This window comes from Lycorma delicatula, chromosome 6, assembly GCF_047948215.1.
Source record: "Lycorma delicatula isolate Av1 chromosome 6, ASM4794821v1, whole genome shotgun sequence".
Classification (NCBI taxonomy): Eukaryota; Metazoa; Arthropoda; class Insecta; order Hemiptera; family Fulgoridae; genus Lycorma; species Lycorma delicatula.
In genome coordinates this window covers 129117741-129143317 of record NC_134460.1, presented here as the reverse complement: position 1 = coordinate 129143317, position 25577 = coordinate 129117741, and the positions used below count along the sequence as shown (strand labels likewise).

General features: G+C 27.0%; 1 protein-coding gene across 2 annotated transcripts in view; it reads left to right on the top strand.

The window, feature by feature from the left end:
• The window catches only part of dac (dachshund family transcription factor), a 665435-nt gene that overhangs the window by 496679 nt on the left and 143179 nt on the right, over positions 1–25577 (top strand). For both annotated transcript variants that reach the window (XM_075369564.1, XM_075369563.1), the window contains exon 9: positions 5273–5356. In XM_075369564.1, coding sequence (XP_075225679.1) covers positions 5273–5356 — 84 coding nt within the window. The remainder of the gene's footprint in view (positions 1–5272; positions 5357–25577) is intronic.

Genomic DNA, 25577 nt, shown 5'->3' with positions numbered 1-25577 from the left:
AAACTTGTGATCTACAAAGTTGATTCTTAAATCTTTTTTTTCTTTTTTATTCCTGCTTAGCCCCCGGGAAATACCGTTCAGGTATTACTTCAGAGGATGAATGAGGATGGTATGAGTGGAAATAAAAAGTAATCTTTTACAGTTCGATCATTCCTGAGATGTGCGGTTGATTCAAACCCAACCACCAAAGAATACCGGTATCCGCGATCTAGTATTCAAATCCGTATAAAAGTAACTGCCTTACTAGGATTTAAACCCTGGAGCTCTCAACTTCCAAATCGGCTGATTTGAGAAGACGCGTTCACCACTTGACCAACCCGGTGAATTGATCCTTAAACCTCTCTGGACCTCCTTAAACCTCTCTGTGGTTTAAGTCCGGGCTTGTGCCCGGACTGTAGGGTCGATGACACTGTGTACCATGTCCTTTATGTTTGTCCCCGGTACGAGGCTGAACGTACCAAAGTTGTTAGGGTGCTCGAGAGAGTAAATTATTTTCTTGATCTGCGAGTCAACTGGGAGACTCGCAAAGAATGGATCATCGTGGCTGGCTTCCTCCGTTTCCTCGCCTTGAGCAGAACGGCTGAGGGGGTATAAGTATTGCAGCACCCGGGGTGGCCAGGGACCGCCTGGACAGTTGATTGGCCTGAGGTAGACGTGTTGGCATCGTGCCACGGTTAGTTAGAAATTGTGGTGATTATTATTAATGTTAGCTGTCGGTGAAACGACTACTGCGCTGCCGAGTGTATAACTGACCATGCAGCCATGAGGTGTAGTGGCATCTCGACGATGGTAGTAAATAAAGTAAATATCACGCGGGACTCTGCGATGAAGCTGAGTGGGAGTAGGAGGTCTGTCCGCCTTTACCTTGTAGACCAATTAATCAAGGAGGGGTTAATCAAGGAGTCTAATTAATCAAGTGAGGGGTATGAACTGAAGTTGAGTTCTTTAAGGGAACTAGAATTAAATTCCGTTGTTACGAGAAACATTTCTGGTGGTATGTTATTTATTCATTTATCTCGAATGATAAGATATTTACATGAATTTGACTTTATATCGTGTAGAAGTAGGCGCGTGGTTCATGCTTCCGAAAATTCGGTTAGCTAGTTCAGAGGGCAACGATGTAGGACATTGAAGATCCGGATGAGGCCTGGAGCGACGGCAAAAGCTGAGTTTATAGATTACCGATGTAAATGTCTACCGAGGCATTTACATCGGTGGCATCCCAACGAGGCCTGGCTTATTATTATGAGGTGTAAAACGTTATAGGGCGAAAGACGACTCCCGTTAAAGCCCATCATGGCTATGAGCGAGGGGAGGTGATGTGGCAAATGGAAGCGTCACAAGGCGGTTATCTTCCCCTACGGGGTTGGGATGGACATATGGCGTCCATCTATGGAAGATCAGCAATATTGAGATAATTCAAAAATTCCAAAATAAATTGATGAGAACCATAACAGAGTCCTCCCATAACAGAGTTGAATTGTTAGGGGTAAAGAAATTCATGACTACCTAGGATTACCTTCTGTTTACGAAGAGATATAAAAAATTAACTCCCGGTACAAGCAGAGGTTAGACAACCATGAAAATTATTTGGCAGTAAATCTATTGTGCAACAGCGATGAGTTCAGATGACTGAAACGTTTCCATGTACTGGACCTAGGAGATGTAACCAGATGGTTGTCCGGGAGAAAGAAGCTAGAAATGGGAGCACATGATGAGTTTGCTAGTATGTAATGAACGACACTTTTATAGTCTTCGAATTATAGTTTTGTCTATTTACCGATGAATATGTTTTATCTATAGTTTTGTTTTCATATATTGGTATTGATGACATTGTTTTTATTTTTTCTTCCTGTGATTTATTTCTAGTGCTGTATTATGTATTGAACATAACTGGGATTTGCTGTACAAGTGCTTTCCTTTTATAAGCGGTGCTAAATATTTGTATGCTTTAATGGGGGGGTTTGGCGAGGACCTCTCTTCACGTGATTATCATGACTCAAATTTACTTATGGTCCCCTATTAGGTACTATTTGTAAATGCTAATAGATATATAAACAAAATAATAAAATAAAAAATTTCTTATATTCTCATTACTTTATTATAGTTATAACCATAACATGTAATTTTGTAGCATCTAATATTTAGTATAATAGAAATTTAACCACGAAGTTTGGAGGTAGATAAAAAAAGTTGAATGTATTGTAAAATATACAAAACTGTTTAATTTATCATAATTGTTGTATACTATGTGATTAAACATATATTATTACTAAGAAGAAAAAATTAATTGAAAATTTTGTTTTTATTCTTTAAGTTTTCTAACTATTCATTTATTCAAACTAAAGGACTTCATAAAGTAAAACAAAAGTAGTAAATAGCTAAAATATTAATATTTATATAAAATTTATTTATTTTGTAATTATATCTTCAAATAAATTATTAATGAACAATTTAATTATTAATTTTCACATAAAATAAAACTTAATTTGTTTGAAGAATTTCTTGCAATTCATTTAAGCTAATTTTAATTAAGTTATTGATAAACAAAATCGTCCTAATTGTTTTTTCAATAATTTTTTTTTTAAATTAGATTTCTGTAATATTATTTTATTTTTCCGCAAAATTATTGAAAAAATTAATTTCTACATGAATGCTTCTGTCAATTACATTCTGTTTTTAACCGACATTTAATTTATCTGATAGATTGTTGCACAATACTTGTGAAAGATATACTGAATACAACTACCAGCAAAGGTTGACGATATCATTTCATAAAATAATGAATAAATATGAATAAAATTGATTGTTTCATACATATGATCATAATTTGTTATTAAAATATATAATTTTTTTATAAATTTAATTAATTCTCGCAGCGTAATAATTATTTTTCAATTAATCGTACACCTGTTGGTAATTTTTTGGTTTAAATAGCCTGAATTTCATATTAGATTTTTAGTTTTAGAATTATGAGTTTATACTTATAACTGTTTTAATATGCATAACATTTCAAATGTAACGGTCGAAATATCTCTTTTGTATATATATATATATATATAAAACAACACTAAAGAATACTGAACAATTGTTATAAAGGAATTAAGAATATCTACTTATATTATGTCTTAGTATCCTTTATATTTATACATTACCCTCTTTAAATAAAAAGAAATATTTTTTTTATTAGAAAATACAAACAATTGTTTTGTTTTATCTGGAGCACGAGTAGCTTATTCCTTTTATTTTTCTTTATTTTATCAATATTTTGTTCAATATTCTACTTTACACAGTATTGTCTTAAATTTATACATAATACAATCAGATTAAAACTCTTCAAAAAGGAAATTTTAATTCCGTTGACAAAATGTTCTATTTTCAATTGAAAGCAGCCGTTGACACTTTAAATAGGCTATACATATGCACATATATAAATGTACATAACAATGCAAATGTTTTCTAAAACACCCTATTGTATTAGTCATCAGATTGCGTTTTTATTGAGTACATTTCAAAAGATGTTTCCCCCGTTACCTCCTTACTTTTCCAATTGAAGTGGTCGGACAGTATTGGGGAGGGAAACTAGGGATGAAGGGAAGACAACCCCATCAAGTTACGTTTAGTTGGCTATAAGGGATAAAAATCGATGATGTTAGGGAGAAATCCGGGTTACTAGGTTTCGTTTCGGACAACTTAGAAATTTCATTTTATAAACTATTTTAACCTACTGTATTATAGTTTACATCACATAAAATTCTGATACAATTCAGAATAGCAAATAAATAATAACATTTGCAGTTATTTATTTTTCATCGATTATCGCTAATTGTAATGAAATAGTTTAATTCCAATGAAATGTTGACTCTACAATTTTACAATAAATTAAAATTGTTTCAACAGATATTTTAAAGCTGTTTTTATGAAATTTGATTAAAAAGAAATCTTCATGTTGAAATTTGTCTTAATTTACAAATATTTTTTTAAAATCTATACAAGTAAGACCTAAACTATTTACATTAAAAAAAAAAAAACTCGAGGAATGTTAGTGACATTTAATACGGCTGAATATTATAAATAAATTTTAAAGAGATGGAAGTATATTATACAACTTATATTCGGTTTAACGAAGATGAAAACGGAAAGCACTTCATTCTTCACCGTTTGTACTTAAATTGGCAGACAATACTAATTTGTCCATTTATATTGTGATCAATATTTCATATCAGATCGTACGTCTATAACTGATTACTAATGGCATCTGGCACATATATAATTGACAATAAATGAAAAATAAATGTAATTTAGGCTACTTCTTTTATGTAACCGGATGGATTTAATTTTTATATTAAAAGAACTGGACTATAAGATTAATATTTAATTAATTTATGAGTACGATTGGAATACATTCTAAAATTATTTTCATTTATTATTATTATTTTATATAAAAATATAATATAACTAACTATTAAAATAATATTCTGATGTTATGAATTTATTCATAATTTATTTTTCCGTTGGATAAATGACATCTGTTAGTTCATTTTTTCTACACTAAAACTGACGCTTTATATGTATTTTGAAACTAAATTATTATCTGTTTTTACTTCTTCAGATTTTCTTAACATATTAAAAAAAACAAATAATAATAAATCTTACTAAATAAAAGAGTACTAATAACACATTAATGTTGTACTACCATACCCGTTTGACAGTGCCATCTGTATTTTTTATTGCCAACTACTTGTACCATTTTTATTCGTCTTGTAATTGTGAAGATTAATTTTGTAGTAATTTAATTTTCTAAGATATATTATTATTAGTTAGCTACATTATGTTCAACCTTACTTTGTTTATTTATTTATTCGGCTAAATGCATTTTTTCATAATCAGTTATTATATTTTAGTTATATGAAATGAAATGAAACATAATATTTATACATTTTAAAAATTTATATATGTATGTATGTATGTAGGTATGTATATATATATATATATGTACTTTGAATATAACAATAATAAAAAGTAAAATAATTAAAAAATTAAATACTTAAAAACATATTATTTTTCCAAAGAATGAAAATTTTAAAAATGTATAGATATTATGTTTTATTTCATATATATAGTTATATATATATATATATAAAAGGCTACCTTTTAAGAATATATATATATATATATATATTCTTAAAAGGTAGCCTACTAATTATGCTTAATATATAATTTTTATTTTTTTTTAAAGAATTTAGCATAATTATTTATATTTCTGTTTTAGCGGAATTGAAAATGGATGTATTAAGAGAACGTGAAGTTAAAGATAGTTTGGAAAGACAACTTCTTGATGAACAAAAGATTAGAGGTAAGTTCAAATTGATTTCATTTATAATAAATAATGCGTTATTATTATTATTATTATTATTATTATTATTTACCTCTATCATTATTCCATTTTTTATTTTAATTAAAACGGGTGTTACGTATACAATAATTTATTATCCTTGGTAATACATATGTATATACATATTTGTAATATTCCCTGAAGAAATTATAGAAGTACAATTATTACAAGTAATAAATCCATGACATGATTATTGCTACAAAAAATGTAACGATTCATTGTCAGTTATTGTATTGATTTTTAAATAGGTTATTTATTTTTATTACAATAAAAAATTATTTCTTATTCAAGTTTAGAATTAAATTGCTTTCATTGTTATTTTATGGTTAACGGTTATGTTAATTGTTTTTATTCATTTTTTTTATTATTATTATTATTATTATTATTATTATTATTATTATTATAGTAAAATATTTATTTATTATCTTTTATTAGTTTTATTTTCATTATTCATTTACTTTAGAAAATATAAAGTTTTTGTTTAACTTTTCAATGTTTTGTGATTTATAGATTTTTTAGATCTAATTCTGAATAACGAGTACTATTTATCTTATTGTTATATTTCCTATTAACTAGAAAATTATTTAGAAAATTTTCTATAAAAAAATTACATTTTATTTTAAGGAAAAATTTTACAATACATCTGTCTTTAATGGTTTATCAGTAAATTTAATATTATAATTGTACAAAATTTAGTGTGTACAATTTTTACCAGATGAATATTTGTATAATTTTACCAGCAGTATCTTGTAATTTATACACAAAACGTATAAATGTAATTGAATTTTTTAATTATAGTCTAATTTTTTTGTGAATTAAACATGTTATTCTAGTCCAACAAATTTTATACGTAATCAGTCCAGTTATTTTATTTTTTCATACGTATATGTAAATATAGAGTGTCCCACGAAGAAACAAAGAAACTTTCAAAATAGGTTCTACTAAGGAAATACAATGAAAAATATTCATATAAAGATAGGTCTGGAAACGCTTTCTTTTTGTGTTACGGCTAGCGAAAAATTTCACCCGGATTTCAGCTCTTCTAATAAAAAAAACCCCTACAGTAAGTTTTGTGATTCAAATTAAGGAGTAAAGATTGGCAGTTTCATATGCAGTCTGAGAATAAAAATAGCATAAAACAGATTGCAGAACTGTAATTCCGGTAGGTTTTAAGATATATGACGCAAAACTAAAAATTTGTTATCGAAAAACAATTTTTTTCTAGGTTTGTTGAACAATAGCTTTGTTAAACGGCAAATAAATGCGAAAAATTTAGTAAAAAAACTTGTTATACAGAATTTAAATCTGAGAAAAGTAATTTAAATATAGCTAATGAAAAGTAAATAAAATCTTTTAAAAAAATCAGTTCCTTTTTTTAGGGCTGTAGTTTAGTTCATTAATTTAGTAAAAATTTACTTAAAGCAATGATTTAAAAATCTTATTTCTATTAACAATTGATATGATAATAACTGGATTAAAATATTCTCTTGTAAAAAAGTATAATTTTATTAATTTTGTTTTTTTTTCGTATTTTATGCAATTTTAATTTTACTTCATACGTCTGCGCCTTTTTCTAGACTAATATTGAATCATAAATGTAAAAATAATTTAGTTTTTGAAGTATATTACTTACTGTTTTTTTTGTTTTTTTTATATAAATATAATTTATATTACTCCTTACATAGAACTCTTTTACTTAATTTGATAAAAATATATATGTAAAATGTTTTTAAAAGCAACTACTTCTTCAAAGTCTGTTAATATCTATTTACAGTTGTTTTTATATAGGAAGTAAAAATATTAATTTTCACTCAGTAACATTCAGAATTCACTACAATAACAAATGAATTTATTAACTATGTAACTAGGCAGACATAAGTTTCTGTTATCAGATGAATCGTTGAAATTTGGCAAAAAATATAAAAAAGAAATCGTACTTAAAAGAAAGGATTACCGTTTAAAGTATAAATCTACAGTATTTTTATTAAGCAGTTCACAATCATCATTATTCAAGAGCTTTTTTTAATCAATAATTTTTAAATGTAATTTTTTTTCTTTTAAATTCTATTAAACTAATTTATTAATCCCGTCAACTAAAATAAAATTCTAGATATAAGTAACCAACTTACGGATTTGTTGATTATAATGATACAAGATTAAGTAGATACTATTTATTACTTGACAACGAAAAAATATTTTGTGTTATAGAGTTTATTATTATTAGTGCTATTATTTACTATAGATCTTACGGAATACTTATAATTGCGTTTTATTTAATCCTCGTATAAATAATTATTGTAATACGTTATAATAGTTGTTTTAAGAAGTTATAATATTTCACGAATATTTTTATTATATTATTGATCAAAAATATGTTGTATGAAACAAAAAAAAAGTAATATATTAAATGATACCTTGTTTACCTTGGATATAAAAATGGACCAATAAAGAAGAGTGGTAGTGTTCAACGATTTCTATATATATATTCACACACACACACACACACACACACACACACACACACACACACACACACACACACACACACACACACACACACACACACACACACACACACACACACACACACACACACACACGCACACACACACACACACACATACACATACTTACTATTATTTACTACGAATGTATATGCACGCGGTTGCGTATAATTTTTGTATCCATAAATATCTAGACCATTTGTCACATTATTATTATAAAAGGGTCCGAATTATGGTGCCTTTGTAATAGTTAATTGAGTTAAGTATGATCGCGAAAAATTTCGGTTTTCAGATTTCAACGGAAATATCCATTTTGACCATCCCTAAATCCATTATGACTAGTTTCGGCGTGACGTCTGTACTTACATATGTACGTACCTATGTATCTCGTAGAACTCAAAAACTATTAGCCGTAGGATGTTGAAATTTTGGATTTGGACTGTAGTAACAAGAAGTTGTGTACATCTCATTTTGATTGTAGTCGACTGAACCAAACGTGTCCAAAAAAGCCAAAAATCCAAAAATTCTGGATTTTGAACTTTTTCTTAACTGCAGTAATCAGCCCTCATTGAGAGATTTTCAACGATAAGCGGTACTTATTTTCATTGATTGCAGGGTTATAATCAAATAAAATTTTAATTAACGAAATATTTGGATCATACAAGGTGAAGGCGAATCAGTTCGTATCCAACTTCATTTCCTTTTTTTAACGTTTTTTTTAATTTAAATATATTTGTTTATTAATAATTATTAACCACTCATTGTAAACAATTTTTTACTTTTTTAACTAATCTTTTTTTTTTTTTAACTTTTTTTTAATTTAAATATATTTACTTATTAATAATTATTAACTTCTGATTGTAAAAAAAAAAAAAGTGTATCTAATTTAATAGGCTTACGAGGAAGTCATGTGGTGTCCACATCAGATTTTTTTATTTATTAATTTTTTTTTTTATAGTTTAAAAATTTATTTACAATGGATTACATTTGTATTAACCTTGCGTAAATTGGATCATACTCGCAATCACAGGATAAGGAGTTCTCAGCGAAACTCCTTAAAAATTAACTAGTATTACAAAGAATGTTTGTGGCAAGCAGCACATACGCTAAGTAGTTATGAACATTTAACATCTAACAGTTGAACAAAAAAAAAAACGAAGTCATAATTAGTAAGAAAAACAATGAAAACGTGAGAAGAAAAGAAAAAGGAAAGAATATGCAATAAAATTGAAAATAAAAATCGAAGAGATAATGAACAACACTCTCACAGCTGAAGTTACACTTACGGCACTCTAGAGTCACTAATATCCAGAACGTGTAGCCGTTTTAATTTTCTAACCTCATCTCCGTTATCTAGGAGGTTCAAATCTAAGTGATTCACTTGATTGTTAAGTCGCTATTCGTACTTTGAATCTCTCGAAAGTATCGTAAACCCAAAATTTAAATATTGAGGCATTTGTTTCGTAAAAACATTACTTCATTTTTAGACTTAATTTCATACATGCTGCTGCACTGATTAAATTGTTTACTATCCATAACATATAAAGTACTTAATTTTACCTTTTTTTTCTTTTATAAGTTACTAATTTTATTCCTTAATATTTCATGAATAGAATTTTTTTTGGACGATCAGCTTTTATCTTTTAATTTCATTCTTTACAATAACAACTTAACAGAATATTAAAAATAAAAATCAATGCTACCATAAATTAAGTCTAAAAACATAATTTTATCCTAAAAGTTAAAGGAGCTGTATTGAAAATGAATTCGATGCAACGTAGACCTTTAGCATATTAATATAGTTGATTATATTTTTAATAAATTTTAAAGATATAAATTCTCATTTATGAAATATTTAATTCTATTTAAAAAATTTAATGTCTTAATAGATATAATATCTTAATATGTATAACTATAAATTAAACATAAATCTTATATTTTCCCTAAATCTCTTTTCACGTTAATATTACAATTTAATTAATTGTTAATCAATTTATTGTAATTTTTCACATTACATTAATAGTAGAAGGAAAATTAAAGAAAAACAAACCAACATACTTGGCGTTTATAGACCTAGAAAAGGCATTCGATAACGTAGACTGGAATAAAATGTTCAGCATTTAAAAAAAATTAGGGTTCAAATACAGAGATAGAAGAACAATTGCTAACATGTACAGGAACCAAACAGCAACAGTAGCAATTGAAGAACATAAGAAAGAAGCCATAATAAGAAAGGGAGTCCGACAAGGATGTTCCCTATCTCCGTTACTTTTTAATCTTTACATGGAACTAGCAGTTAATGATGTTAAAGAACAATTTAGATTCGGAGTAACAGTACAAGGTGAAAAGATAAAGATGCTACGATTTGCTGATGATATAGTAATTCTAGCCGAGAATAAAAAGGATTTAGAAGAAACAATGAACGGCATAGATGAAGTCCTACGCAAGAACTATCGCATGAAAATAAACAAGAACAAAACAAAAGTAATGAAATGTAGTAGAAATAACAAAGATGGACCACTGAATGTGAAAATAGGAGGAGAAAAGATTATGGAGGTAGAAGAGTTTTGTTATTTGGGAAGTAGAATTACTAAAGATGGACGAAGCAGGAGCGATATAAAATGCCGAATAGCACAAGCTAAACGAGCCTTCAGTAAGAAATATAAGTTGTTTAGATCAAAAATTAATTTAAATGTCAGGAAAAGATTTTTGAAAGTGTATGTTTGGAGTGTCGCTTTATATGGAAGTGAAACTTGGACAATCGGAGTATCTGAGAAGAAAAGGTTAGAAGCTTTTGAAATGTGGTGCTATAGGAGAATGTTAAAAATCAGATGGGTGGATAAAGTGACAAATGAGGAGGTATTGCGGCAAATAGATGAAGAAAGAAGCATTTGGAAAAATATACTTAAAAGAAGAGACAGACTTATAGGCCACATACTAAGGCATCCTGGAATAGTCGCTTTAATTTTGGAAGGACAGGTAGAAGGGAAAAATTGTGTAGGCAGGTTACGTTTGGAATATGTAAAACAAATTGTTAGGGATGTAGGATGTAGAGGGTATACTGAAATGAAACGACTAGCACTAGATAGGGAATCTTGGAGAGCTGCATCAAACCAGTCAAATGACTGAAGACAAAAAAAAAAAAAAAATCACATTACAAAGCGCCTGAGCTGTTTCTAACTTGAAATAAATTTTATTTAAAGAATAATATATTTTTAAACGGTTATTTTTTAGTATAATTATGGAAAATCCTAAAGTTTTTCATCGTTTAATCTTTTTTGGTCAGGGGCATTCTATAAATTAAATTTCATTCTTTAAGGATGTCTAGATATGACCTATTTTATAACAGTAAAACTACATCCAAAAAAATTACAATCAAATTGTAAACCGTACGGTAAGAGTCTCGCAGATATCATTTCTTTACTAAAAAAAAAAAATTTCTGTAATGTAAATACAACTGTTTATAACAAAATGATACTGATATCAAAAAAGGCACTACATTTCTATTATCAAAATCTGTTATTAATTTAGAATTTTGTTTAAAAAAAATACATGTATAATAAAATTCATACCGGCTCGAATTCATTTTATGTAATACATTTCACGTTTACAGAAATAATACTATTCGTATGATTATTCGTTGTTTGATAAATGAAATCGGACCGGTAAGTTTTATTTAACTTTTATTCTTTTTTAAACAAAATTCTAAATTAATAACAGATTTTGATAATAAAAATGTGATGCCTTACGGCTTTTGATATATCATTTTGTTAAAAACAGTTTTATTTATATTACTGAAATTTTTGTTGTTTGAGCGGAAGAAATGATATCTGCAAGACTCTTACCATACGGTTTACAACTTCATAGTAATTTTTTTTTGGTTATCACTGCGTTTTGTTAGATTATTCTTTAATTTTTTTTTTAATGAATTACTGATTGTTATCTTATGGATTTATTATTCAAATTTATTGCCTTTCTAGAACAAACAAATATACTTTTTTGAATTTCTCGGCCAATTTTTTTTTTGTTGATAGTCATATCAACAAAATATGTCATATCATATTATTCCTTTTTTAATAAAACTCGTATAATGACCTTCACGAATCTAAGATCCGTGATGTAATATTGCACTTATTACTTTGTAAGTGTAATCCCCGATTTTTATCGTATCAATTACGCAAGTGATACTTTGCAAATTACGATTTAGAAATTAAATCTATAAATGTTAGATTTAGTTTTACATAAAAAAATTAAAAATTTTTTGAAATATATCATGTCGGGTGTAATATGAAACCACTTGAAAAGGGATCTAAAATATATTTAATTGGTTTTGTTAGTGTCATTAATAATGTTATACATAACAAAAATATTAAGCTCCACCAAAATATTGGTACACCTTTAGTTCAGGTTTTTTTAAAAATTTTTACTTTTTTCTTTAAAGTGCGCTTAAGTTATTAGCATATCTCATTTTCAATTTATCTAAAAAAATTTAATTATTTGGTAGTAAATTTTTAGTAGATAATGTAATATTTATATTTTATGTTAATTTTTTTAATTCGGTTTTACTAATTAAATACTTGTCTGATAATTTATTTTAGCCTTAATCATTAATATATCTTTATCGGTTAATATGATGAAACTTTATTTTTATTTAATAAAAATATAAATTAAAAACTGTTTCTACTTTACATTTTTTAATTCAAAATTTCTTTTTAAAATGTATTTAAGTATTTCCAAAAAAAATTAATGGTCAGTTTATTTTTTTATTTATCTATTTTATTATTACATGTTTTTTTGGCACTGAAATGATTTGTTGAACTTGATAATAACTTGCATGCTTAGGACTACTGACCGCACGTTTATAACAGGTTTCAAGTTAATTCCAAACAACTTTCACTGGTTCCACATTCTTCCGTTTAAGCAAGTAGTTCTTCTTTTACTGCTTCTTTTTCATTTTCACATCACACACACATAAATATGCCTATACATACTATATATACATATACACGACATGAAGGAGCAATCTTCAGATTAAACTTTTCTTTTTTAGTAAGAGAAATAAAGAAAAGGTCATTTTATTAACATGCATTAAATGTATGTACTGTTTAAATATACGTTAATGTATCCTTTCTCCTTATTAATGTATTAAAATCGTGCTGAATTTAAATTCAGGAAGGAACTTGGCTTTTCGCTGACCTAATCAGATCAAATCGGTTAATGATTAATGTCACAAATTAATTAATGTTTACATATACTGTTTCTTCTTAATTAACTACTGTAAAGGTAGCTTAAATAAATAAAAAATGTTACTAGCAATAATACACTACTTTGATAAATATATTACTATAGATTTATGTAACTACATAATACCTTATTAATGCAATACATTATTAATAGAACTGTTATCCTGTGTGTGTGTTTGTGTGTGAGTTTATACTCAAACACACACACACACACAATTAATGTTTAAAGTTATTATTATTACTCTTCTTCTTATTATTATTATTATTGTTTTTATTATTATTATTATTCTGATGTTAATTTTGATGAAGTTTATTACTTTTCGTCTTATTAAATTTTAATATATTTTAAAATAGCCTGCTATTTAAAGTTAACAAATATTATAATTAGTTTTGGGTGTTGAAAATCCTACCATAAAAATTTCATGTTATCTTATTTCTCTTCATTTCTTATAAATATTTTATTTATTACACTCATAAATGGACATATTTTTTCCACGATCGATTGAAATATGCCGACGTCGATTAATTATTCTGGTGTTACTTATTTTAAAAAAGAAACTTATTCTCAATTTTACCTACGTTAAATATTTATTCTTTTTCGAAGAAACAAATTTTGATGATTTTTTCAGAAGATTTCTTTATCCGATTCTAATTATATAGAATGATTTAATTCTGAAATTCAAATTATTTTCATGCATAATTTAAAAATAATTTAAAAAGGGACACTTGAGTTAGAATAATTAAATTTATTTCCACCAACTTTAGTCATGCTCGTAGTAAACTAATTTTGTCATTTCCTCCACTTATTTTCCTATTTTTTCAATTGCACCTGTACGTTTCTTCAAAATAAAACTTTTCATACAGATTGACTTTTTATATTATCTTGCGACTATATTTTTAAAAAAAATTCCAATTAAAATAAACCATTAAAATGCAAAAATTTTTTTTTAAACGCTTCATTACATTTCATCTGTTAACAAATCCCTTAATTTCTCCCTGACTTCAAAATTAAAATTTTAAAGACGAATTAAAAAAATATTATATAAAAATGTTTATTGAACCTTTCAAGTCTATTTTAATTTTTTTTTTTTAACAATATCTATATCCGTTTATGATTTTATTATGAAAATATTTTTATTTATACCGATTTTTTATAGAATAAAATACTCTGTACATCAAGTTATAAAAAAAAATTACACGATGAAATTTATTTAAATCTAGAAGATTATTCTATTACTTTTCAATAAGTCGTTGTTTGTGTCGTAACGATTATTTCTATTAAATGAGATTATTTTTTAATGTATCTTATTGAATTTTTTTTACATATAGAATTTTTGAACTGTTTTATAATTTTTTTTGTTTTTATAAAAGAATAATCTTTATTTAATTTTAGGTATATTTAAAACGTTATCCTTTTTTAATAACTTCAAATAATTTTTAAAGAAGTTGCAAGTTAAATTTTTGAAGCCAATAATTTTTGTATTTGCTTAATTTTGTCTGATTTTATACATTAGAAAGCTTAATATTTTTAGTTTACTTGAAATCATTTTTAGTTTTATTTAATAATTCTAAAATAAATTAAAAGAAATACTTCGTCGCAAATCAGCTGATTTCGAAGTCGAAAGTTCTAAGGTTCAAATCCAAATAAAAGCAGTTACTTTTATACGGATTTTGTTACTAGATCGCAGATTCCGGTGTTCTTTGGTGGTTAGGTTTTAATTAACCACACATCTCGGGAATGGTCGACCTGAGATTGTATAAGACTGCATATCATACGCTTACATTCATATATATCATCCTTACTCATCCTCTGAAGTACTACTTTACGGTAGATCCGGAGGATAAACAGAAAAAGAGAGAAAAAAATACTTGTCTCAAACAGTTCTGTTTTGTTAGAGAAATAAAATAAAACGGTTGCTATTTTTTAATCAGACTGATTTAATAAAATGAATTTTATCATTTATAGATCTGTTTAACGGCAAGTTTACTTTGGTAAATCAAAAATATCATCATCGACGGACTGATTTTTTATCCTCTTCATTTTCACAAGTTTGATTTAAATTCGTTAGTTTACGTCGAAAAATAATTGAACGTTTTTTTTTTGTTAATGTTATATTTGAACTAAATTTGATTAACTGAAATATAAATTGTGACCTTAATATTCTAGACTATCTATGTTATTTAATATTTTATTACGTATAAATATAACAACTTACACAATTAACCATAGCACTGGTTGATATTTATAGAGTAATAAAGTAATAGTTTATTAAATATTATTACTATTATAGAATGCCCATACGCAATTTCTTATACGAAAATTAACTTTAGTAATAAAGTAATTACAGTATTTAGTTGTGATATTTAATAAGTTTAATATTTATTCGTGATACTTTTTGAAAAGTGAACATATTGTCGTAATGTGCTGTCTTATTTTATTAGCTTTACATATATATAATAAAAAAGTAAAATGGCGGAGGATTTAAGTAACTAAGTAATTGCGATGTGGTAAAATAGTAATAAAAATATACAAAGCCCCGCCTAATAAGCGCATTCGAGGTTAGTGCACGGTTGTTTAGAGTAGGAGACGTCGGGGACGAGCGGGGCAGTTCTGATAGATTATGATAGGGCATGCGGTCGGCCTGTAAACATATCATGAATAAAGATATCATAGATTGAGGTTAACAGCGCATGAGTCGCGCATATCGTACTTTGTATAATATGTATGCTATGTTAAAAACTAGACGCCATAACAACATGCAATGCGATGCTTTACTTACTCGCTTCATTGCTTGCACCTTCTCACGGTTTGTCTGCGCTGTGTCACCTTAATCCAGTCTTTGTCTTTCTTTAACTCAGTTTTTTTTTTTTAATTTTATAAGAATTTACAATTTAACGAAAAATATAGCTCGTTATCGGTTATTTATTTGTATTCACGGATCACGTTTTTTATGTGTTTACAACTATTTAAATATATAGTATTTTGTTGATAATAAATATTTTTAATATCTATGTAAGATTATATAGCCGATAAAAAAAAGAACAATTGATTTATTTTTGAAATAATAATTAATCATTTATGTAGAAGCTTATTAGTTGAGATTATTTAACCTGTAGTAATTGGTGTTCAAATATTAAATTTTTGTTTTTATTAATCAAATTTAACGTTTGATTATTTTTTTTTAATAATCAAATAAATCGCTTTTAACTCATTTTTTATTCCAAAATAAATGATTTAAATATATTTATTGAAGAATAAAAAATTAAATACTTTTAGTGAACTAAATATTATATCGTTGGTTATATTAAAAATATATAGCCTTTTAAAATATTATTAACCGTATTTCAGATTTCTATCTTGCAGTGCAAAATGTATTTTTACTTTTTACTAAAGTTGAATTAAGCTTATAAATAACTGTAACATTTAAATTTTTCAATAAATATTCTCGATATACTAAAGGAATTTTATTTTTTTAAATGGTACATTTGGATATTTTCGTTCAGATATTCTATGTATGAAATAATTTTTACAATTTTTTTTTTAAATAAAAAAATTTGTTGAATTCATAATTGATCAAGAAGTTGGAATAACATTTTAATTAATATGGTTGTACTATTCATTCTTCATTTAAGGTATTTTGCCTAGATGTATTCTTCTGCTTAGATTACTACAAAATTATTTAATTAAAATAAAGAATAATAAAAAAATTCCCTCTTTATTGATTTTTTGTTTGATTATGACCAATATTGTAAATAAATCATTTTATTATTTCGTTTATGGTATTGGTAACTTTAATTTTTCTCACCGAGAAAGTTTTGTTAAAACAAACAAAAAAACAATAATAGTTTTAAATTATGCAACAGATTACTATGGAATGGTAAAGCTGATTATTTATAATAAAATTTGTTAATTCATTAGAGGGGTAATTTTTTTTTACGTAGAAAAATCCGATGTGGGCAACCCATCACTTTCTTGTACGCCTATTAAACTACATTTACACATTTTTTTTTAGAATGAAGAGTACATAAAATTTTATTTCATTAAAAACTTCTGATATGTTTTCATCTTTTCTCTTTTTTGATATTTTTGAATTATTATTAATCGAAACATTTTTTTACAATCAGATATTAATAAATCAATATATTTAAATTAAAAAAAGGGGATGAAGTCTGATTCGAATCAATGTGCCTTTCCCTAAGATCCAAATATTTCATTAATTAAAATTTTATTTGGCTATAACTCTGGAACCATTGAAAATAAGTACCCATTTATGATATCGTTGAAAAACCCTCAGTAAAGGCTTATTACTGCAGGTAGGAAAAAGTTCAAAATTCAAATTTGTTTCGATTTTGTGCTTTTTTGGACACTTTCGATACAGTCGATTGCAAGCAAAGGGGAAGGTGCATAACTATGTGTTACAGTTATCCTAGATTCAAAATTTCAACATTCTGCGGCTAGTCGTTTTGGATTTATGCTAGATACATACGTATGCATGTACAGACATCATGCGGAAACTAGTCAAAATGGATATTTCAGTTGAAATCTGGAAACCGAAATTTTTCGCGATCGCAATACTTCCTTTATTTCGTACAAGGAAGTAAGAAACGAATTCAATAATGTGAGTGCGCGCGAACTTGTGTAATTGGAAAATAAAAAATAAAAAAAATATTATTTGTTTTACTATTATATTAAATTGTGCCGCTATTTGTGCATTTAATTTAATTATAACCTTATCGATATGATATACAGCTACACATATGACCTTTACCAAAATAACTTATGATGAAAACCGCGATGGAAAACCGCTTCAGACAAGAATATAATATTCAGAAGGAAAATTTGGAATTGTTTGAAGGGTTGCAGAACGGATGACCTTTATTAGTGTCAATGGGAAATCTTGAGACAAAGGGATGGAAGCTGCACCAAGTGTTATTGCCGTTATGCCCTTTGAAAATGCCAGGCCTAAGACAGCCAGCCAGAACACCTAATGATATATACTAGAAAATTAATCGACCGGATTTCTTCCCCTTATATCCTCCTCAAACTCTACATTTTATTTCTTATTACTCTTCTACGATTCTTTCTTTTTTTCTTATTATATATTTTATACTAGCTCAACTCATCCTACATCATTTTGTTTTTATTTATTCCTCTTTGTCTTAGGGAATTATAAATAATGAAAAGGTTATATTTTCTTTTAGAGTTTTCTGATATCTGTCTTCGTATAGTAAAAGTAAATGTCAAATTAAATTACTGATTCGCTTCTTTTTTTTTTTTTGATTCTGTAAATAAATATTTTTCTCGATATTACTCATATCTGTTCACAAACAACCCTTTTATTATTAGTTAATTTTTATTAAGTATTAATATTTTCATACGGATTGATCACCAATTTATCCTTTATGGATTTAATCCATCAATTAAGAAAAAAGTAAGGGTTAATCTATTGGAAATATCAAAGCTTTCAAGGTAGATATTAAACAAAATTTATTCGTACGAACAAAATTAAACAAAGCTACTGAGAGATAAGTTAGCAACACAGAAAAAAAGTCTATTCTGCTGATGAAACTGTTAATTTATGTTACCGCAAGAGGGCAGAACAATTCGAAATATGCTATCATACATTTGTAGTTAACTAAGCTTATTCTACTGAATATATGGAGTTTAATAAGAATACAGTTTTAAGTGTTTTAATATAACACTGATAAAAGAGAAATTAAAATAGACTGGATGATTTTGATTGTCTTGCACTCAAATTAAATATGGGTGATAAGGAACCGTTAAATCTAAACTATTTCTGAAATAATATAATTATACTAGAGATATTTAGGTAAGAACAATTTTGAATCATTTGAAGATTACTAGTACAGGGTTTTTTTAAATTTAAAATTTAAATTAGACTAGAATTAAATATTAGATTAAATGGAGTATTCAAATACGTAGATGTAAAGAAATGTCACCAGCACTTAGATAGATTTCGTAATTTATTATCAAACAAAATTGCTATTTTTTTACATATTTTCTTACAAATTAGATTTGAAAGTTCATACCTTGGTATCAGCAGTCGAAATCTGTAATTTAAAAAATATTTTTTTAAGTATTAATACGTGTAGAACCGTTTCAATGGTCTTTTTTAATGTTGTTAAAAATGTTCATCTATTATGGGATTTTATAAATGAATTAACTAAAAATCGATAATTAGTGTTAGAATTTACATTTCCTTCATCCTACGATGAATAAGGATAATTAGTTTTACGCTGAGAACGTATAAACATGATCATAAAAGGCTGAAATATATAATACTAAGTTATTCAGTTTACAAGTATTTTTGCGATAATAATGCGAATTAATTATCACGAAATTTTATTTCAACTCTTTGTTTACAAAAAAAACACAAACAAAAATTACAATTTTAATATTAGAGAATGCTTCGTATTTCGTAGTTTTATTTTATATTTGTACACTTGTTTGCCGGAAATATTTTATTTTTTTATAAAAGAGAAAAAGTAATCCATCTAGCGCGTATTGATAGTAAGTTGGGGGGAAGAGTGGAAATAAGTGAGATGAGATTTCGGGACAATTTATCTTGTGAGCAATAAATAAGGGCTAGATCAGTTCAAATATATCTCCCTCTTCGTCACACATACACACAATATACACTCTCTTTCGTACTATATATATTACATAGACTATGTAGTAAGTAAATACTGACTGCTGGACCGAGATGGTATCGAATGCCTCATTCATCATACTGACCACTACGCGCCAAGCGGTGAGTGGTGTAAGATGCTTAGACGGCGACCGTCTCAGGATATGAACGGACCAAAAACCGGACTTGTCTATTTGCCGGCCAAATGGACTGCCACACCGCATTACTGGCTTCCCCTTTTTTCCACTCCTTCACTTTAGTAATAAGAGACAATAATGCACCTTTTGTGACGTCACATTATAACCCTGTTTTCTGACCACTTCTTCTTCTTATTTCATTCAAACCAAACCATATCTTATTACAATAAGATATAAGAACAAACATAACTCGGAAAAATAATATATATAGTTGTTTTTATTTTTGTAACGATAGTTTTGGTTTAACGTATTATTTATTAGTAATTATTGGAATATTTTTGTTTTTTATTACATACATTATTGTTTAATTAATTCATTATTGACAATTTGTATAATTTTAACGACACGATATATTAGACAAAATTTTGTTTAATATACATTGTATATTTTCTCTTATAAAAAAAGAATTAATCCATCCAACAATATCTTATATGAAAAAAGTACGTCTAAAAAAAAATGATTTATTCTATTAACTAAATTTATACATAAAATTTTTGTTACATCCCTAAAATATTTTTTTAACTAAAATCAATGGAAAATCATGCGCGCGCAAACATACACACACACACACACACACACATATATATATAAACAGGCAAACATAGATTCTACTATGTATTTTAGAGAATTATTATTTTGATAATTTTTTAAATGTAATAAATAATTTATACAGTTTATAAGAAAAACGAGTTTGGATTATTTTTACTAGCAATCCAGTTGAAAATTTTTGGTTAAGACTGTATAATCAACACATTTTAGTGAAATGTTTTTCCTGTCCAATAAAAAATTGAAAAAAAATGATTGTTAGACTTATTTTAAGTCCGATGTTTTCAATATATAGATATATATTATATATATTTATTTTATAAATATATATATATATATTTTTAAATCAACAGTCTAAGTTAATTTATTTATAAAAATTCTAAATTATTTATAATTTCCGCTATTTTTGTGATAAATTTTGAGCGTTTCTTTTATTCTTTATAGGGATACTTTTTTTATATAATCTCAATATTTCAAATATGTTATTTGTTTTTCTCGATTATAATTATGAAATTAATTTTATTGGTTATTATTAATTATTGAATAAAGTTAAAAAAATTAAATAATTTATTCGCGAAATAATATGGCATTGCATCAAATTACCATTTTCCTAGAGTAACTTTTTGACCTTGATTCTTCGTACTGAAGAGAGTTTTATAGTTGAAACCGTTTCGTTTTTCTTCCAGAAATTTATTTTTCTTTGTTTGTAATAGGCTAAAATAATAATATTTTCAGCAAAATAATTTATATATAACAGTTCTTATCCTACCTATGAAACTGTCTTTTGATCAAACAAAAAGCTGTAGATTTACAGAAAGAATATAAAAATAATTAGATATCTAAATAATTAATTTGTTGAATAAACTGTATAAAAAGTTTTTAATTTTCGGAATTTACTGATAAATTCTATTTACATTTTTACTAGTTAGCTTTCCTCTTTTCTTTTTCTGATTAGCCTCTGGACCACCGTAAAGTATTAATTTAGAAGATATGTATGAATGTAAAGGAAGTGTAGTTTTGAAGAGTCTCAGATCGACCGTTCCTGAGATGTGTGGTTAATAAACCCAACTTCGAAAGAACATCTTTATCCACGATCTAGTATTCAAATCCGTATAAAGGATTTGAACCTAAAATTTAATTTAATTTAAAGCCTTTACAAGGATTTGAAACTTAAAACTCTCAACTTTCAAATCAGCTGATTTGCGATGACGCGTTCACCACTAGACCAACCCGGTAGGTTTGATACTATTTAGCTGTAATACCAGAACCAAACGTTTTAACCCCCCCCCCCCTACACCAACCGATGGAGAGATGGCAAATCGTATATGATTTTTTAAGCAATTGAACATAATAGTAACGGTGTTAGGCTATATTGTTTCGGCCTTTTTAACTTTTTTTATGGAACATAAGTTAGCCGTTTCAGCTGGAATAACTGAATGTGGTAAAGCTAGTCAATCTGAGCTGAATTTGAACCATAAAATTTTGAATTACAAGGGTTCTACCATGAACTATATTATTTATTCGATTAATGATAATTTTTATAATACTATCACACTGATTTCAAATTTCTAGCCGAATCTATCTTTATTTTTAATGAAAAAACTTTCTTCGTAGACGAGATATTTCCCCAGATAATTCAAATAAAAAATATTTTCAGAATTTATTCACTTAATGGAGCTGTACATTTTTTAAAGATTAGAAAAAATATTAAGCGAAAAAAAAACAGTTAACTATTTATTACTATATGAGCAATAAAAATAATAATTTAAAGTAGACAGATGTGTAATTTTCATATTAAAATTAGGTATTATGGTGAATCTTTTTAACCAACTGAATTATACTAAATTTTTATACAATAAAAAATCACTAAAGAAGGCTTTGATTTGTTGTATAAAACATTGATGACATTAGGTTGACATCGTACCTCCAGAAAAATAAAAACGCTGGTAATGGTCACTGATATTTGAACCCCGCAGGACGAAGCAATTTCCTGACTTCCTGGTTCGAACCTTACTCCACCACCACATCGCTTAGAGTTAACTTCCACTACCTCACCCGGTCACGTCTACCCTCGCCAAAAACATTCAACATCAATGTTCTCGTCTTCTTCTGACGTCACTTTAACAAACATACATTCATCATCATCGTCATCATTATGTGGGTGTGGACTGATCTATCCCTCCTTCACTCGTATATATATATATATATATATATATATATATATATAAAACGAGCACAAGAAATTAACCCTGTTCACCTATACTCCCTCATCCATGTCAACACGCTTATCTTTTACCCCCTCCTCTGTTTGTACCACCCAATGAAACCCTTCCTTATTGTCTCTTTCTAACCGTATATTTCTGTCTAAATGATATATTGAGTTAAAAAAATATATATATTAAACACATTGTTTACAAAAAGTGTTTGTAATGACATTATATTGTTTAGTTTGTTGTATAATACCTTATACTCTAAACCGCTATCTGTATATTTCTTCTTCCTTATAACCTGATGGGGCATCTAATATACTCACATGTATTATATTACATTAAAAATGGATATTTTTATAATGGCAGTCTAATAATTATCATTATTTAGAAAAAAATACATATCAAACAAGTTTAGAAATATTAGTTCTAATTTATTTTCCTTCTTCATTATTATTCTCCCAGAAATTTCAATCGAATTTTAAACGTTTTTTAATGTATTAAAAATACTAATAAGTAGGATTAAATAAATAAATAATAATAATGTTTTATACCGACATCTTTTGAAAGTTTATATTAATTATGTAAAAATTACTATATTTAATTAAATATAATTAAATAATATTTTCCAAAATAAAGTATATCTCAGATTAAACTCATTTTTTTACCGATATCTTTTAAATGGTTAAGGCTACTGGAATTTACGAGATTTTCAATATCGGATTTTCTTATGATATCAAACAATTAGAAAATTATACATCATATCATGTAAATTTAAACTTTTTTAATTTATAAAATTACTAGAAGATAGATACCTAAAATTTTTCGACGTTAAAATTACTGGAATAAATACTTTGCAAACTTCTCTTTTACTATTAGCCATTTATTATGTTTTTTTCCTTTTGATTTCCTGTACAGGACTGTATTAAGAACACAACTAATCACCACTTTATGACTGTAAGTTATTAGATTTGATCCAACTCGATACACCCACATATATAATTCCACACATATAAAATCATTATTATACAACTTAACCGTAAAAAAGTTGATAATATTTATAATATATGTAAGTTTTATTACTGCATACTTAATTATAAAATAAATCGTGTTCAGTATTTTTATAATATGTTTTATGACATGAAAAAGGGACGGATGTAAAATTGATAAATTTTTGTATGACAAAGAGAATATAACTGAGAAAGTGAGTGTTAGTGAAGTCGTAATACGTATTAGGAAGTGAAGGGAGTACTAACGCAAAATGAACAATCTCACATGTAGACCTGAGAATTAACTAACATTGCCAGGCAGTAGAAGCTTTGGGAAAAGGTGGGGTTGCTAGAATCAAGGAAGCGAGAGATATAAATAGAAAGAGAGAGAGTGTTAAAGAGAGGTTACATGGAACTGTAACAGCCATACGCCAATGCCATTTACATCGGTGGGTAGGCGAGAGGAGAATGATAAAGGGAGTTCTCTAAATTTGACGTCAAAGACAAGGGAGAGAGCGAAAGAGTGAATGTATGGCGAGGAAGGTAAGGACAATGTGCCACACTGCACGGTTCGTTTCAGCTACAATTTCAGTCTCTCTTTGATGTCCGGCCACACCTTCCTAATTCCACTACCCTCTCAAGTCATTTCAAAACCCCCTTAGACCGAGCCATTCGATACAAATGAAGAAAACTGTTCGGTTCAACCCTTCATTCACTCTACCACTCAAATGGCATTCAAATTGTTTTATAAGCACTTTGTAAATTAATTTTGCATTATGATTGTAATACTAATGACACCATATTAATTTTACAAGCTCTTTGGTAAAATTTTAAAAATTTGGAAAGTCATAATCAAAAATAGGTGATGCTCGATCAAAATTTTTCATTATTACGTTATTTATTTTATGAATAAAAATATGAATTTTCGTATGGAAAAAAGTTTTCCCTGTTATAAATAAAAAGATTTATAATAGTTACTACATGTAAGAATTCCTTTTTTCACTTTACGATTCTTTCTGTTTAATATTTTCGTTTGATACTTTTTTAAAGATCTTTACTTTTTCAGAACGCGTTTTGTTATTTTTTAAAATTTATTAAAATCTTAAAATAGTGCGATGTATTAAATTGCAATGTATTTAACTTTTCAATTGCTGAGATAAAATGAGCTATTTCGGTAGTAATATAATTTGTTGTTAGATAAAAAAATTATTTTTTTTAATATCATAATTTAAATATTTATATATTTTTTTAACTATAAATTGTTAAAATTATTTTAACTAAAGATTGATTGTTAATTTTAAATACAATTCTATTTAAATTATTTTTTTTTGGAAATTCTTATGTGAGTTACAGATACACAAAAGTTATATATAAAAACTACTTATTTAATTTTTACTTCCTTGTACGAAGTAAAGGAACTATATTGTGATCGCGAAAAATTTCGGTTTTCAGATTTCAACGGAAATATTTATTTTCACCATCCCTGAATCCTTTTTTAGTAGTTTCGGCGTGACGTCTGTACGTACGTATGTATCTCGCATAACTCAAAAACGATTAGACGTAGAATGTTGAAATTTTGGAATAAGGACTGTTGTAACATCTAGTTGTGCAGCTACCCTTTTGATTGCATTCGACTGTACCAAAAATGTCCAAAAAAGCCCAAAATCAAAAAAAAATTGGATTTTGGACTTTTTCATAACTGCGGTAGTAAGCCCTCATTGAGATATTTTTTTAATGATTCATAAGTGGTACTTATTTTCATCGGTTTCAGAGTTATAGCCAAATGAAATTTTAATTAATGAAATCCGTATCTTACAAGGGAAGGCACATTGGTTCGAATCCGACT